Source organism: Daucus carota, chromosome 2 (assembly GCF_001625215.2).
Source record: "Daucus carota subsp. sativus chromosome 2, DH1 v3.0, whole genome shotgun sequence".
NCBI classification, from domain to species: Eukaryota; Viridiplantae; Streptophyta; class Magnoliopsida; order Apiales; family Apiaceae; genus Daucus; species Daucus carota.
Genome location: NC_030382.2, coordinates 23,348,434 through 23,362,338, shown reverse-complemented (window position 1 = coordinate 23,362,338; position 13,905 = coordinate 23,348,434). Strand labels below are relative to the sequence as shown.

The 13,905-nt window shown below is 35.5% G+C and overlaps 2 protein-coding genes across 2 annotated transcripts; both read right to left on the bottom strand.

Annotated features, from left to right (window-relative positions):
* Window positions 1-582: 582 nt before the first annotated feature.
* On the bottom strand, window positions 583-6,235 carry LOC135150460 (uncharacterized). Its single transcript, XM_064086771.1, has 2 exons — window positions 4,408-6,235; window positions 583-797 (listed from the first exon to the last, which is right to left on the bottom strand). The coding sequence occupies exons 1-2, from the start codon at window positions 6,233-6,235 to the stop codon at window positions 583-585; spliced, it is 2,043 nt and encodes a 680-aa protein (XP_063942841.1).
* A 2,950-nt stretch (window positions 6,236-9,185) lies between these two features.
* Window positions 9,186-13,172, bottom strand: LOC108207202 (uncharacterized). Its single transcript, XM_017377663.1, has 5 exons — window positions 12,909-13,172; window positions 11,207-12,805; window positions 10,895-11,127; window positions 9,977-10,844; window positions 9,186-9,587 (listed from the first exon to the last, which is right to left on the bottom strand). Exons 1-5 carry the CDS (start codon window positions 13,170-13,172, stop codon window positions 9,186-9,188), a joined length of 3,366 nt encoding a protein of 1,121 aa, XP_017233152.1.
* Between the last annotated feature and the right edge of the window lie 733 nt (window positions 13,173-13,905).

Sequence of the window (13,905 nt, the reverse complement as noted above, 5' to 3'; positions counted from 1 at the left end):
AAGTGCACGGTTCTCTATTCCTATACTATACAAAAATGTCTACATATCTTCCAGATACATAATATACAATAATTGAGATACACACAGACTATGTGCGTTATTTCCTAAAAGTCAAATTATGCATAAAACAACAAATATATCAACCAGATATCTCTGAGATCCTACGTTGGAACTCAGAAAATGCTCAATTTATTAGTATTGTAACAAGTTTAAAATTTACATATCATGATCTGGTGGAGGGTATCTCAAAGATATCAGTACGAAGTCCCTCAAGTACAAAAATAGAAATCTTATACACAATCTCCATACTAAACAGTCGGGTCAGAAATCCTAAACCTGCAAAACAAACATAAGATCGTAAGATCCTGGAATCTCAAATCTAGAGTCATAAGCAGACTCTCTCAACAGTTGGTACTGATGGACCAAAGAAAGTGGCACATAGTCACCACCTGATGGTACAGAAACTGGTGCAGAGAAAGATCCACTAAAGAGTGGTCTGAGGTGCAGAAACTAAAACAGTGGATATGAAAGTAAATGGTACACAAGTCTCTAACATGGTAGTAACAAGGGGTGTAACTCAACTCAAGGTTCAGATATGGTGTAAACAGGGGTGTGATTACTCAAAGCTGTTATGGAAGCATTTCCAATCAAAGACGACATGGAAGTCCCAAAATGACAATGATCAGAAGTATGTGTGGTAACAGGGGTATATGGAAGAGATGTAGGCTCAAAATGTCGAAGAAAGTCTGAAATGAAAGGGAGTCCACTCTCAGAAACAGGTGGACTAGAAGTGGTAACTGAAAAATAAGTGATCAAAGTAGGAACAAAATTCAACTCAGGTAAAGACGGAAGGATATATATCTTATCACTCTCAGTTAATTAAGAAGATACTCTATCCTCGATCTCCTCAAATACTAAGTTAATAGTCTCAGGTGTCGGTGACTGAAAATATCGTATAAAAGAATCTCATACTCGCTATCTATTATCTCAAACTTCATCGACAGATCTGAATAACCTCGTCACCTGACATCTACAACAGATATCAATACTAATAGTTACTACTATGATTGTTCGTAACTATAAATGTTTATATCTGTAGGGTCTATTAACCCTTCGCTAAAAGTTTATTTGGCACATATGTTCACTCACATATGGGGATAGGTTCATCCAGGGTACCTATCTTATACTTCGTGTCATTCTCGCTCGTTATATTCCTAGGGTTTCTCAAATTCTAAGGATATAACTACAGCTCTGATACCAAACCTGTAACGCCTCCAGATCCGCATCCCGCAGATCTGGTCCGTCACTAAACATCTGGCTCAAAACAACACTTGCATTACATATTAATATTATACAACCAACTCTTGCCTCACTAGTCCAGGGTCGATCGTCTTACAACATTACTACTGAGTCTAACTTTATTACATAAAGGGAAGTCTGATTTCAGACTATTATAATAACTGTAGCTCGTACTACCAAGCGGCGTAGTCTAGCAGTCTCAGCTTGGGTGATGCGCCTTTTCCCTGCCTTTGACAAAAACCCATTTCCGGGCGGTTCTCTTGAGTTGTGCCATACTCACTATTTACTGCTCAAAAAGGAATAAAATAGATGCAAGAATGAGCAATTAAATTGCTCAGCAAGTCCACATAGAACAAAACAACAATCAACAGAATATGCACATAAGGCATAGAAAACAATTCAAGTCAAAGCAACAAAGCAGCCACCATCAAATGACAACACAAGTTCAAGTAAAGAAAACGCTGGTCTTCCACCTCTCGGTAACACTACATGACTCGATCAGCACCATTTCGTGAATACCATTCTCCTGTGTGATCTTTGCAGCCTGATCGTAACCGCACAAGACACACCTACCACTCTCATTTGCTAGCATAAGGGTTAACATTTGTAACCCTAAACTATCTGCCTCATCAGATAGTAAAATAATTCTCAACTCTACCACGAATTTAATAAATTCGTGTTGACCAGCTTGAATAGATTCCTCCGAATACAAGGAAATTCTCCTGAACAAACACTTCCTAATCAATACTACTCGTCTCTACCAAAGAAGTGCGATGCACCCTTTCGACAAAGATTACCTAAAGGTAGAAGTGAAGGATAATTAATAGAATTAAATTCCAAGAATAAGATGATCTCCAAACAGGGAGTAAGTTAATTGTGGTGAGATCATCGCTGCAATTTATTCACGTCAATTTTCGAATATTCAAAATATTATGATTATTAGGATAGGCTCATTCCCGAACAAGGGGAGTGCTCGAATTATAAGAGGTAATATATGAACAATATTTTTAGAGTCTTCAAATGAAACGTAGATATCTTCTCGATTCACAATGGTACGAAATGTAATATCTTCACAATCAACAGTTTTCACACAATTATCATAAAAGCATGAAAAACTTCACGTCAAGAGAGAGATAGTGAACTTTCCTGTCTTCCTTAGCTGAGAATATTTCTGAATTTAATATACAATCGGCTCCGCCTTTTTCAGATATTTTATATTCTAAATCACACAGAATAATAACTTAGTAATCTCTTTATAAAGGAAATAATGATTTCCAAATATTCTACTACAAGTCTATATATTATATCTTCACTAAATTATAATTTTAAAACATTATTTAGTATTTGGTTATTCATATTATTTTATAGTATTATACTATTATACCTAATCTTTCCAATTGACACACGTATTCTTCTTCAATTATTAATCTCGTGCCAACTTTTCTAATCTTACTAATAATCTGAATTAATCCCGATACCTAATCCCAAATTGATGATTACCATTATTTCCATTAATAATGAGGCATTACCTCACTAATATTTGTTTTAACTATTCGATATATCCTTCTTTGTATTTTCAGACAATCTTGTATATATTACAAACTATTCTCATTAATCATTCAAATGATTATTAATCCTACTTGACCAAGATCCCACGTTCTTGTTTTGTTCTCCTATAAATTATTCATCAGTTTATTAAATAACTTAAGCTACTAATTATCTCCAAATTTTAAATTTTACTTGAATATCTCACCCAATACGCTTATTATCATTAGCTAAACTTACATTTTTAATCCCCCAAAATTTATCCGATTAGTATAAAATCCCCTTCACCTTTAAACAATCTAACACCTTTCAATATTAAACTCATTTCCTTATTTATTTTATTAATGTCTAAAATCCGATTTTCTCTTTCTATTATTTATCTCCCTCAATATTTTAGTAGTCTCCCATTAATTATATTCCTACTTTCACTTTTATAAATCCAAATTTATGTTTTTATTTATTAAACAACCCAAAAACTAAATTACTTAAATCGCCCCATCTTCCCAACTTAACACTAACCTCTAATTAAACTCCCCAAGATTCAACAAAAACCAATCATTCATTGCAAAAAATTCTCAATTAATCAATTAATCAATTTAAACTTCCTAACCTCAAAACCTTGATCATAACTAATTTGGGGGAAAATCTCAATTAATACCTAAAACTTTCAATACCCGTAATTATATCCCAAATTAGAACTTTATTCCCTTATTAATCAAATGGGGCCATCATGCATATAAAAGTACCCGAATAATCCCTGAAATAAATGTTAGTTTCTACAACTACTCAAATTGATGAATAGCACTAGTAATGAATTTTATCTTTTTAAGCTTTTAACAAAATAATTTTTCCTCTTCTAAATCTCCTCTTTTCTCCCATCTTCTTCGCCACAAATTCTCTTCAGGCTGATCCTTCACTTTTACTTGTTTTTGTGAAAGAAAATGTTTAGTTCATTTGCTTACCCTTTTATACTCATTCACTAATTGCAATTAAGAGATAATAATGGTAGCTTAATTAATTATTTATTTAATAAAGAAATTACTTGGCCACCAAGTAAACTTGGGCTCCAAGTTTTCTAACTTGGGCTCCAAGTACAAATGCTTGTGGTCCAAGTTCGGTTACAAGAAAAATACTTAAATTCTCGCTCGACTCGATTATTCTTGTTTCGGTTCTGATTAAATAAAAATTATTACATAATCTAAATAATTATATAATGTACAAAATAATTAAATAAATCAATGATAATATTTTCTGACCAACCCCAAGTTTATAAAATAATAAAGATAAATAATTATCTTGGCTAAGACGGAATATTTATTCCCGAACTGGTGGACAAATAAATAATCGCATCTATTATATTTTTCATATAACCGTAACTCTCGGGTTAACATACATAAATGTAAAAAGCTGGCTCATACCAAGTGTAGCTACGATATTAATATTTCTCGATTCAAGGGTTCACACAACTATAAAATTATATATCTCCGCGTTACCACTTTAGTAAATCTAAAATTAATTATTCTTTTGGCGTAGTAATAAATTAATAATTATGCATTTACATACTTGTGAATTTCGCGGTTGTTATATTTGGCCCCCATAAATCCACATGAACAAGATCAAATATATTTTTAGCAATAGCATTACTAGGCTTAAACGGCAGTTTATGATGCTTTCCTACACAACACGCATCACAGAAGAAATTCCTTAAACCATCTGAATTACAAAACTCAATGTGCCTCATTTTGGAGACCGAGCTATGTCCTAATTTAGCATGTAAAATACTGAGTTTTACAGCTTCATTGCACATAACTACATTATTACTTTGTCTCCAAAATCTCATTGCTCCAACTTGATTCTCTTCATCTTTTGCAACTTCTAGTCTATAAAGCCCATTTTCCTCCTTTCCTCTCCCAACTATCTCCTTAGTGGAAGGGTCCTGTAAGATACAAATTTTTGTATCAAACATCACATTAATTTTACTCGTCTTGATTAATTTACTAACTGAAAGTAAATTATGATTGAATTCATCAATATAGAGCACATCGTAAAGTGTCAATCTTCTAGATAATTTAATATCACCCATCTTATCAACAATCTTAACACTTCCATCCGGTAATCCTACTCTTACAGGTAAATCCAAACTTCTTAAATTATGAAAGATATTCTTATTTCCACACATGTGATTAGATGCCCCTGAATCTATGATCCATGTATTTTTATCATAAGGTTTGACTATACTGACTACATTAGAGACCAAGATTATACCTGCAAAATTAGCCATTTTGTTGTTATTTCCTCCTGATGCTTGTTGTGTATTGAACAGCTTCATCATTTTCTGCACTACTGCTGAGACTAATTTGCCATCTGGTTTCATCTCTTTTCCGCTATCACTTCCACATCCCATCTCCAAAGGATCATCTTGTTCATACTCAGGCTCTTCTCTTCTTACATTAGCTGCATATTTTATGTTTCCTCCATTTGTTTTTTCTTTTCCAGGGTTTCCAAACCATTCCGGGTACCCTATGAGCTTTAAACATTCATCAACGGTGTGCCCCTTTTTCTTACAGTGGTCACACCATTTCTTCATTTTCATTTCTTTTGTCTCTCTTTTCTGTGAGTTCAAGAAATGCCTCCCTTGACTCATTCTTCCAATAGCAAAAGCGCTAGCTTCTCCAACACATTGATTTTCAGCTACTTGTTTTTGCTTCTCAGCTTGTTGCACAAGGTGAAAAGCTCTATTTAGAGTTGGCAATGGCTCCATTGCCATAATGTTCCCAGCTATATTTTCATTTTTCTTATTTAGTCCTATTACAAAGTCTATAACTTCGTTCCTTTCTTGTATTTCAATGAACTTTTTCAAAAGCTCACATGTGCATTTCTTCATTGCCTCACATGTGCATTTTGGAAGTCCCTCCACATCTTGTATTTCATCCCAGATCCGCTTTAGCTTGAAATAATACTCGGAAACAGTCATGTTTTCCTGCTCTAAATTTTTAGCTTGTTTCTTCAAAGAATACAAGAGTGGAGCATTTGTCTCTGTGTACCTTTCCTCTAGCTCATTCCATAGCCTCTCAACAGAGTCTATATAGGTGAAACTATTAGCAATCTTCTCATTCATAGATCTGAAGAGCCAACCTCTTATCATGTAGTCATTCTTTATCCAGAGTGGATATTTTACATCATCTGCCTGTGGTTTCTTCACTTTACCATCCAAGAAACCCAGCTTGTTCTTGGATCCTAAAGCAAGCTTTATGCTCCTGCTCCAGTTGAGAAAGTTATCACCATTGAAGATAACATTCCCCAACGGTATTTTTGCATTATCTGAGTTTGCCAAAAAGAGTGGATTTGAATATCCATTCTCATTTCTTACTTCTTTATCTTCCGTAGCCATCTTGTTACTTCAATCAATTATTCAAGAAATTTGAGATATACTCAAGTCTTGTAACCTGGCTCTTATACCATGAAGAAATTTAAACAAGATAAAATCTGAGAAAACTAAGCTTTGTATTAATCTCTTTTCTCTCTGAATCTGAAAACTATGCAAGCTAACCTACATATATATCAAGTTATACTATCCTACCCTCTGAACTTGTCAACTAATAGAAACAAAACAAACCAACTGCCTAAAGACAAAAAAATGCAGAGTCAAATAGCAGCTCTGCAAACAAACAAAGAAGGCTAACAGACACTTGCTACAAATGTACAAAGACAAGACAAAAGCAACTAAGTAACTATGCTATTTTCTACATGCTCACAAGTAGGAGGGAAGTACTGCGTATCAGTTAAACGCTCACAGAGGTCTGGAAACAATTGTATATAGTTTTTAATAAAATATTTGTCATACCTTCCCTCCTCGTGCGACATTATACGCTCAGATTTTTACCCTACATGAGTTGATATTGAGTTACTGAGCTACATTGAATTGGGTGAAAACTCTACGAGTTGTCAGCCTCAGTTGTGTTGCTTGCAGAGCTCAGAAAAAGTCGCATGTGGTCCTTGATTACTTGGTTGATAGCATGACATTGAAGTTCTTGATTCTGTTAGTACAGGGGAATTTGCACATTCAAAGCATCCTGCAATCTTGGCAACTAGACACATCTTCAGTAAAATAGTCATAACTTTATGTAGAGTCGTCCTTTTCACGAACCGTTTTTTGCATAGGAAACTAGATTTCGAGAGCTTTCTAATGATGTATAATTCATTGATCAGGACTTTTTATATGAAAGCAGATTATTCTGCCCAATTGGACATTTTGCTGGTTTAGATTATTTTTTTGTATGTGTCCTGCTCTGTCTTCCTATATAATTTTGTTCCCTATGGTAGATCTGAACGAATAGGTTGACATTGTTTGCTTAATATCATTTTGATCTCGAGCAGCATTAGAGGCAAAGGCCATTGTGTTTCCATGAACTTCTACAATTTTGCTTGCAGTTAGCAAATTCGATGCAAGTTTTAAAAAAGTGTGATAGACTTACTGGCCAATTGCATCATTTGTTGATCTTTCATAAGAGATAGATCATAAAATTTCAGATGTATCCTCACTTCTCTGGTAGCTCTTTTTGATTGTAGCAGTGATTCTTAAGCCGGTCCATAACCTTGAGTCAGTCCATAACTTTGAGCATCTAGTTGAAGGAATCTTTACTGAAGTGATGCTTCTTTGGAAGCTAGCAGGCTCTTGTCTTAAAGAGTGCATCTTCTACTAGTCAAGACTCACTAGTTATCTCACTTTATCCTATTTGATCGAATAATTTAGATAATTTTCAAGGCTAGATGTGACCATTTCATCATCATTTTTTTTATTCCTGCACATATTTGTTATGAAAGCCAAAATATTATAAACCAAAATCATCTGATTGTCAGTGACGATCTCAAGACGTTTTCTATCAGGAGCATGGATGGATTGCAACGAATAACGCCAATTTAGGCTACAAACAAGATCATGTCAAGCTAACTAACTTCATGGTTTTTTTAATAAACAATTTGTAAGAATACCATCTGTTTAGTGTGTGTATGCTTAAATGTCTTTGCTAAATACACATTAAGCATGACATGATACATATATCTCACCTACGAAATTGGTGACATAAATCAAAAACCACAATTTGCTATTGCATTATCGCAGTTATAAATCGCAGATAATGATATCGGCAAAGCGGGGTCGTTCCTTACCTTTTAAGGGTCCAAGAAAAAAAAGAAGAAAAAATGGGCCCTAGTTTTTTTACGAATTAGGAATATATTGAGAATATATTTTATATTGGTGTGGGTATATATATTTAATTAACGTTCTTTGTTATGCGTATGTGATTACTGTATGTATTGGATGTATAGAAACAGAAGATTGAACACATGATTGATGATATTTATCTGTGAGTGTATGTGTAGCATTTCTATTATTGGTTTAGGTAGGATAGGGACAAAACAGACACGGAAGTTAAAACAGTTTAAAGTTCAAGTTATTTTTCTTCTAACAATATATTAATTATATAAATTTTGGATCCCTCTAAATTTTTTGGACCCTAGGCGGTCGACCTGGATGCCTGTAACGATAAAGCTATATTTAATTAACTGAATTGTAGCACAAGAAGAATAGAGGAAGAAACAGAACTGTTTACAAAAGAAAACAGATAGAAATGATCATCACAGATGCCTCTACTAGTCACAAGCTCTCTCATTTTATACTAAGTCACTTGCTCGACTCTTCCTCTAACTAACTAACAGAACTAACTACTCTTCTCGCCCTTGACAATCGCTTCCCCTTGTGAACAAGCTTGTCCTCAAGCTTTAAATTGTGGAAATTGTTGTGTAATAAAGCTGCAATCCTCCCATGAAGCTTCTGAAATATCCAAGTCTTTCCACTTGATCAACCACTGATTGATGTTCTTCCCTCCCCTCTCTATTTGTCTTCTCTGTATTACGACCTCAGGATACAATATAATCACTTCCTCTTGATCGTAATCTGGTAGCTCACCCATTGTGATTGGTGTATCTCCTACAAATTTCTTGGGTAAAGATACATGGAACACAGGATGTACCCTTGAATGTGCTGGCAACCTTAGTTTATATGCTATTTCCCCTATTCTCTCATCCACTTGAAAGGGTCCATAGAATTTTGCTAACAGCTTAAATGACACCCTTCCCACCACTGACTTCTTCCTGTAAGGCTGGAGTTTCATAAACACTCAATCTCCTTGTTGAAACACATGTTCTGTTCTCTTTTTATCAGCATAAAATTTCATCCTCTGTTGAGCTTTTGTGAGGCTATCCTGTAGCTGTCTTGAAATTCCTTCTCTTTGTATCAACAAATCTTATGCAGCTGGCATTACCATATCCTGCATAGTTCCCTAGCTGATTGGAACTGGCTTAATACCATACAAAGCTTCAAAAGGTGTAGTTCCCAGACTTGCATGGAATGATGTATTGTACCAATATTCAGCCACACTTAACCAATTTTTCCAAGTGCTAGGCCTATCTCCAGAAAAGCATCTCAAATAGGCTTCCAGACACTGATTCAGGCGCTCAGTTTGTCCATCACTCTGCGGATGGTATGCAGATGTGAAATTTAAAGTCACTCCCAATTTCTCAAACAATGACTTCCAAAATATACTTGTGAATATTCGATCCCTGTCACAGACTATTGTGTCTGGAAGTCCATGCAGTTTGAAAATATTGTCCAAAAACACATTCGCCACTTTTTCAGCAGTGAAGGGATGACTAAGTGAATAAAATGTCCATACTTTGGCATTCTATCAATTACCACCAACACTGTGTCTGAGTCATCTGATAAAGGCAATTTCTCTATAAAATCCATTGAAATATGCTTCCATGGACTGTTTGGAATTTGCAGAGGTTGCAACAATCCTGGGGATAAGACATGCTCACTTTTGTACCTCTGACAAATTTCACACTTTTGTATCCAATCAATTACATCTTGCTTCATTTTTGGCCAATAAAATGCAATCTGAATCCTTTGCAAACAAGCATTCTGCCCAGAATGACCTCCCAATGTTGAGTTGTGCAATGATTCAATCACTTTGGTTCTTATATCACAACCTTTCCTCAAGTAAATTTTTCCCTTCTTCTTGATAATACCTTGAACAAACTGTTATTCTATGTTCTCTACAGGATCCAATACCAGTTTAGAAATAAGATTCTGACACTCCTCATCTCCTTCATAGCTACTCACTACCTGCTGCAACCATACATGTTGTAATTCAGAAATAGCAGCTACACAAGCTGTTGCAGGTTGCTCCACAACCCTTGAAAGAGCATCTGCTGCTATGTTTTCACACCCTTTCTTATACTGTATTTCATAATCACCCAACATTTTTGACAACCACGTGTACTGTAATGATGTATGCCGGGGATGTTCCAGCAAAAACTTTAATGACTGGTGATCAGTTTTAATAATAAAATGATGCCCTACTAGGTAATGTCTCCATTTAGTAACAGCTAAAACCAATGCCAGTAATTCCTTCTCATACACAGAACACCCCATATTCTTCTTATTAAATGCTTTACTGAGAAAAAAAATAGGTTTACCTTGTTGCATAAGTACAGCCCCCATTCCTGTAGCACAAGCATCAGTCTCCACAACAAAAGGTAAGTCAAAATTTGGCATTTCTAAAACAGGAGCTTTAGATAAAGCTTTTTTCAATAACTGGAAAGCTTTAGTTGCCTCTGGTCCCCACTGAAAACCATCCTTTTTTAACAAGTCTGTTAAAGGTTTTTTCATGATTCCATAGCCTCTAATGAATCTCCTATAATAGCCAGATAAGCCAAGAAAACCTCTTAATGTTTTGATAGAATCAGGTACAGGCCACTTTATGATACTTTCCACCTTAGCAGGGTCCATGCTGACCCCTTTACCAGATATCATGTGTCCCAAATATTCTACAGACTCCACTACAAAACTACAATTGGACATTTTTGCATACAACTGATTAGCTTGTAATAACTCCAAAACAGCCTCTAAATGCCTTTCATGTGATTCCAAATCAGAGCTGTAAATTAATATGTCATAAAAAAAATCAACACAAACTTCCTCAAGAACTGCTTAAAAACCTGATTCATAAGCCCTTGAAAAGTTGCAGGAGCATTTGTCAGCCCAAATGGCATGACTACAAACTCAAAATGGCCATGATGAGTCTGAAATGTAATCTTATAAGTATCTGAGGGTTTTACCAAGATTTGATGGTAGCCAGACCTAAAATCCAATTTTGAGAACACATGTGCTCCATGTAACTCATCTAGTAACTCATCAATGTTAGGAATAGGAAATTTGTCCTTAATAGTGAGTTTATTTAAGTGTCTGTAATCTACACAAAACCTCCATGAATCATCTTTTTTTTCTAATCGAAATAACTGGAGAGGCAAAAGGACTATTACTAGGCTTAATAGTACCACTGTCTAGCATCTGCTGCACTTGTGTCTCAATTTCTATTTTCTGGGAATGAGGATACTTGTATGGTTTCATCTTGAAAAGCTGAGATCCTTGCTGTAAGGGAATTTCATGATCCACCTTCCTGTTGGGTGGCAGACCTACTGGGACTTCAAAAACTTTAGAAAACCTCTGTAATATATCAGGTTTCTGTCCAGGAAATTTCTCTAAGCTTTCTGCAGCAACACATACCTTCTCCTTTAATGCTTGTTGAGCCAACTTCTTATTCATTAACTGTAATTCTTTCCCCCTTACTAATTGTATAGTAGCTGCCTCCACTCTTCCATTCAACATCATCTGATTCTCATTATTAGAGTCTGCATTCAGCTTCAAATAAAGCTTCTTGAAATCAAACATGATAGGACTAAATTGTTCTAACCAGTCAACACCTATGATCATATCCCATCCTGATATATCTATAATTCTCAAATCAAACTCAAACTCATATTGTTGAATTGTCCATTTGACTTTAGGCACATAGAAAGAACTCACCACTGTTCTGCCATCTGCCAACTTAACAGTAATTGCATCACAATTTTGTTTCTGCAGACCAATATTCTTTACTACTTTGTTGTCAATGCAACTAAGAGAACTGCCAGTGTCCACTAACATCTGCACTTTGCTTTTCTGAATACTTCCCTCCAAGGTGATAGTTTTCCTATTCATTTTTTCAGACAAAGCATTTAAAGAAACTTCTGTTATAGTCCCTTCCACCTCTTCTATCATTTCTTCTAACACATCCTTCTCCCCATCTTCTATTAACATGAAAGTATATTGCTGATTTTTGCACTGATGGCCTTGACTAAACTTGTCTCCACGCATATAGCATAAGTGGTTATTCCTTCTATACTGAAATTCCTCTAGAGATATTTTCTTAAAATTCTCCTTAATATTCCCCTCCTTTTTCTCTTCTACTATTTTTACATCCCCTTTTTTGCCTGTTGTGCCCCATTTCACATTTATGGTGCTGCTCATCTTCTTAATTTCATGCATTTTCACCATGAGTTCAACAGTCTGTTCTTGTAACTGAGCCACTTCTATTGAATCCAGTAAATTGGCTGGTTTCATCAATCTAACCATTGGTTTAAGTTCTGACTTTAGTCTAGAAATAAAACTGGAAATAAAGTACTTCTCATCTAGCTGTGGATTTCTACAAAGTAACACTGACTTCAGCTCCTCAAACTTTTCTACATACTCCAATACAGGTCCTCCCTGCACCAATTTATTAAACTCATCATGCTCATCAAATCCTCCTTTCTTCCCAAACCTCTTAGTCAAGGATTCACAAAAATCATCCCAAGAAATCTTTTCTTTAACCAACTTAAAACTCTGGAACCAAATATCAGCCTTACCATCAAGAAACATCTCCATATAGTCTAATTTGTGAGAATCACTAACCTGATTTACAACAAAAAACTTATTGCATTTCCTCAGCCAAACCCTTGGATCCTCCCCTTGAAATGAACACAGTTCAATTCTTGGTTGCTGTAACACTCCTCTATTTGCTCTGTCTCGTGGGCCTTTCTGTGATGATCCCAAATGCTCAATTTCCTTGCAATTGTTAACCCTTGGTGGTGTTGGCAACAATGGAGTCTTTTCTATAAAAAAATTCCCCATCACGAGACACCATTCGCTCAAATCCTTGGCCCCTCAAAAGACCCATCATCTGGTGCTTAATTCGATCATCAATCGTAGCATTATATGATTCGATCTTCGAATCACACTTCGTAACCAAAGAAACCAACTGATCAATCTTTTCTATGATATTGTTCTCCAACGAAGCATTACTGGACTCAATTAGACGGTGACACGAAGTATTAATCTCGCCGAGACGAGCCTCCATATCTTTCCACTGCTCTTCAGACACTCGAGAACGAGTATGAGACGTCATTATGCTATAGAGAACCGAATGGCTCTGATACCACTTGTAACGATAAAGCTATATTGAATTAACAAAATTGTAGCGCAAGAAGTATAGAGGAAGAAACAGAACTGTTTACAAAAGAAAACAGATAGAAATGATCATCACAGATGCCTCTACTAGTCACAAGCTCTCTCAATTTACACTAAGTCACTTGCTCGACTTTTCCTCTAACTAACTAACAAAACTAACTACTCTTCCCGCCCTTGACAATGCCGTCCTTATGGGCCGGGCCTGCGGCCAAGCCGCGTTTGCTACAATCAACATAGCTTGTGATTAAATAATAGCACTAAATAAATATATGACAATTTTATGCTAATATTTATGCACAAAGTAAGTGTTCAGCAGAAAATTATGCACATAACTCTTATTTAAAATTTATGAACTTGAGTAGTCTAATTGGCAGACCACTTATTTGTCCATATAAGGCTGTACTGCACAAAGATGTTATACGAAGATCAGCACTTTTAACAACACTAGATTCCACTGTTGCAGTCGAAATCAATTTCAATTTTTCTTGCACAATCATCAAAAGAGGAGACATAGCCGTCATTTTGATTTTGGCTTAAGCTTAATTGTATATTGCCACAGACGGTGGCAAATGTTGAAACCAATTTTCTGCACGGATGGTCTTCGATCTGACCTGCAAGGAGAAGAATGTGAGGGATTTCCTCCTGACTCACCTCTGGTGTGAGAATCAATA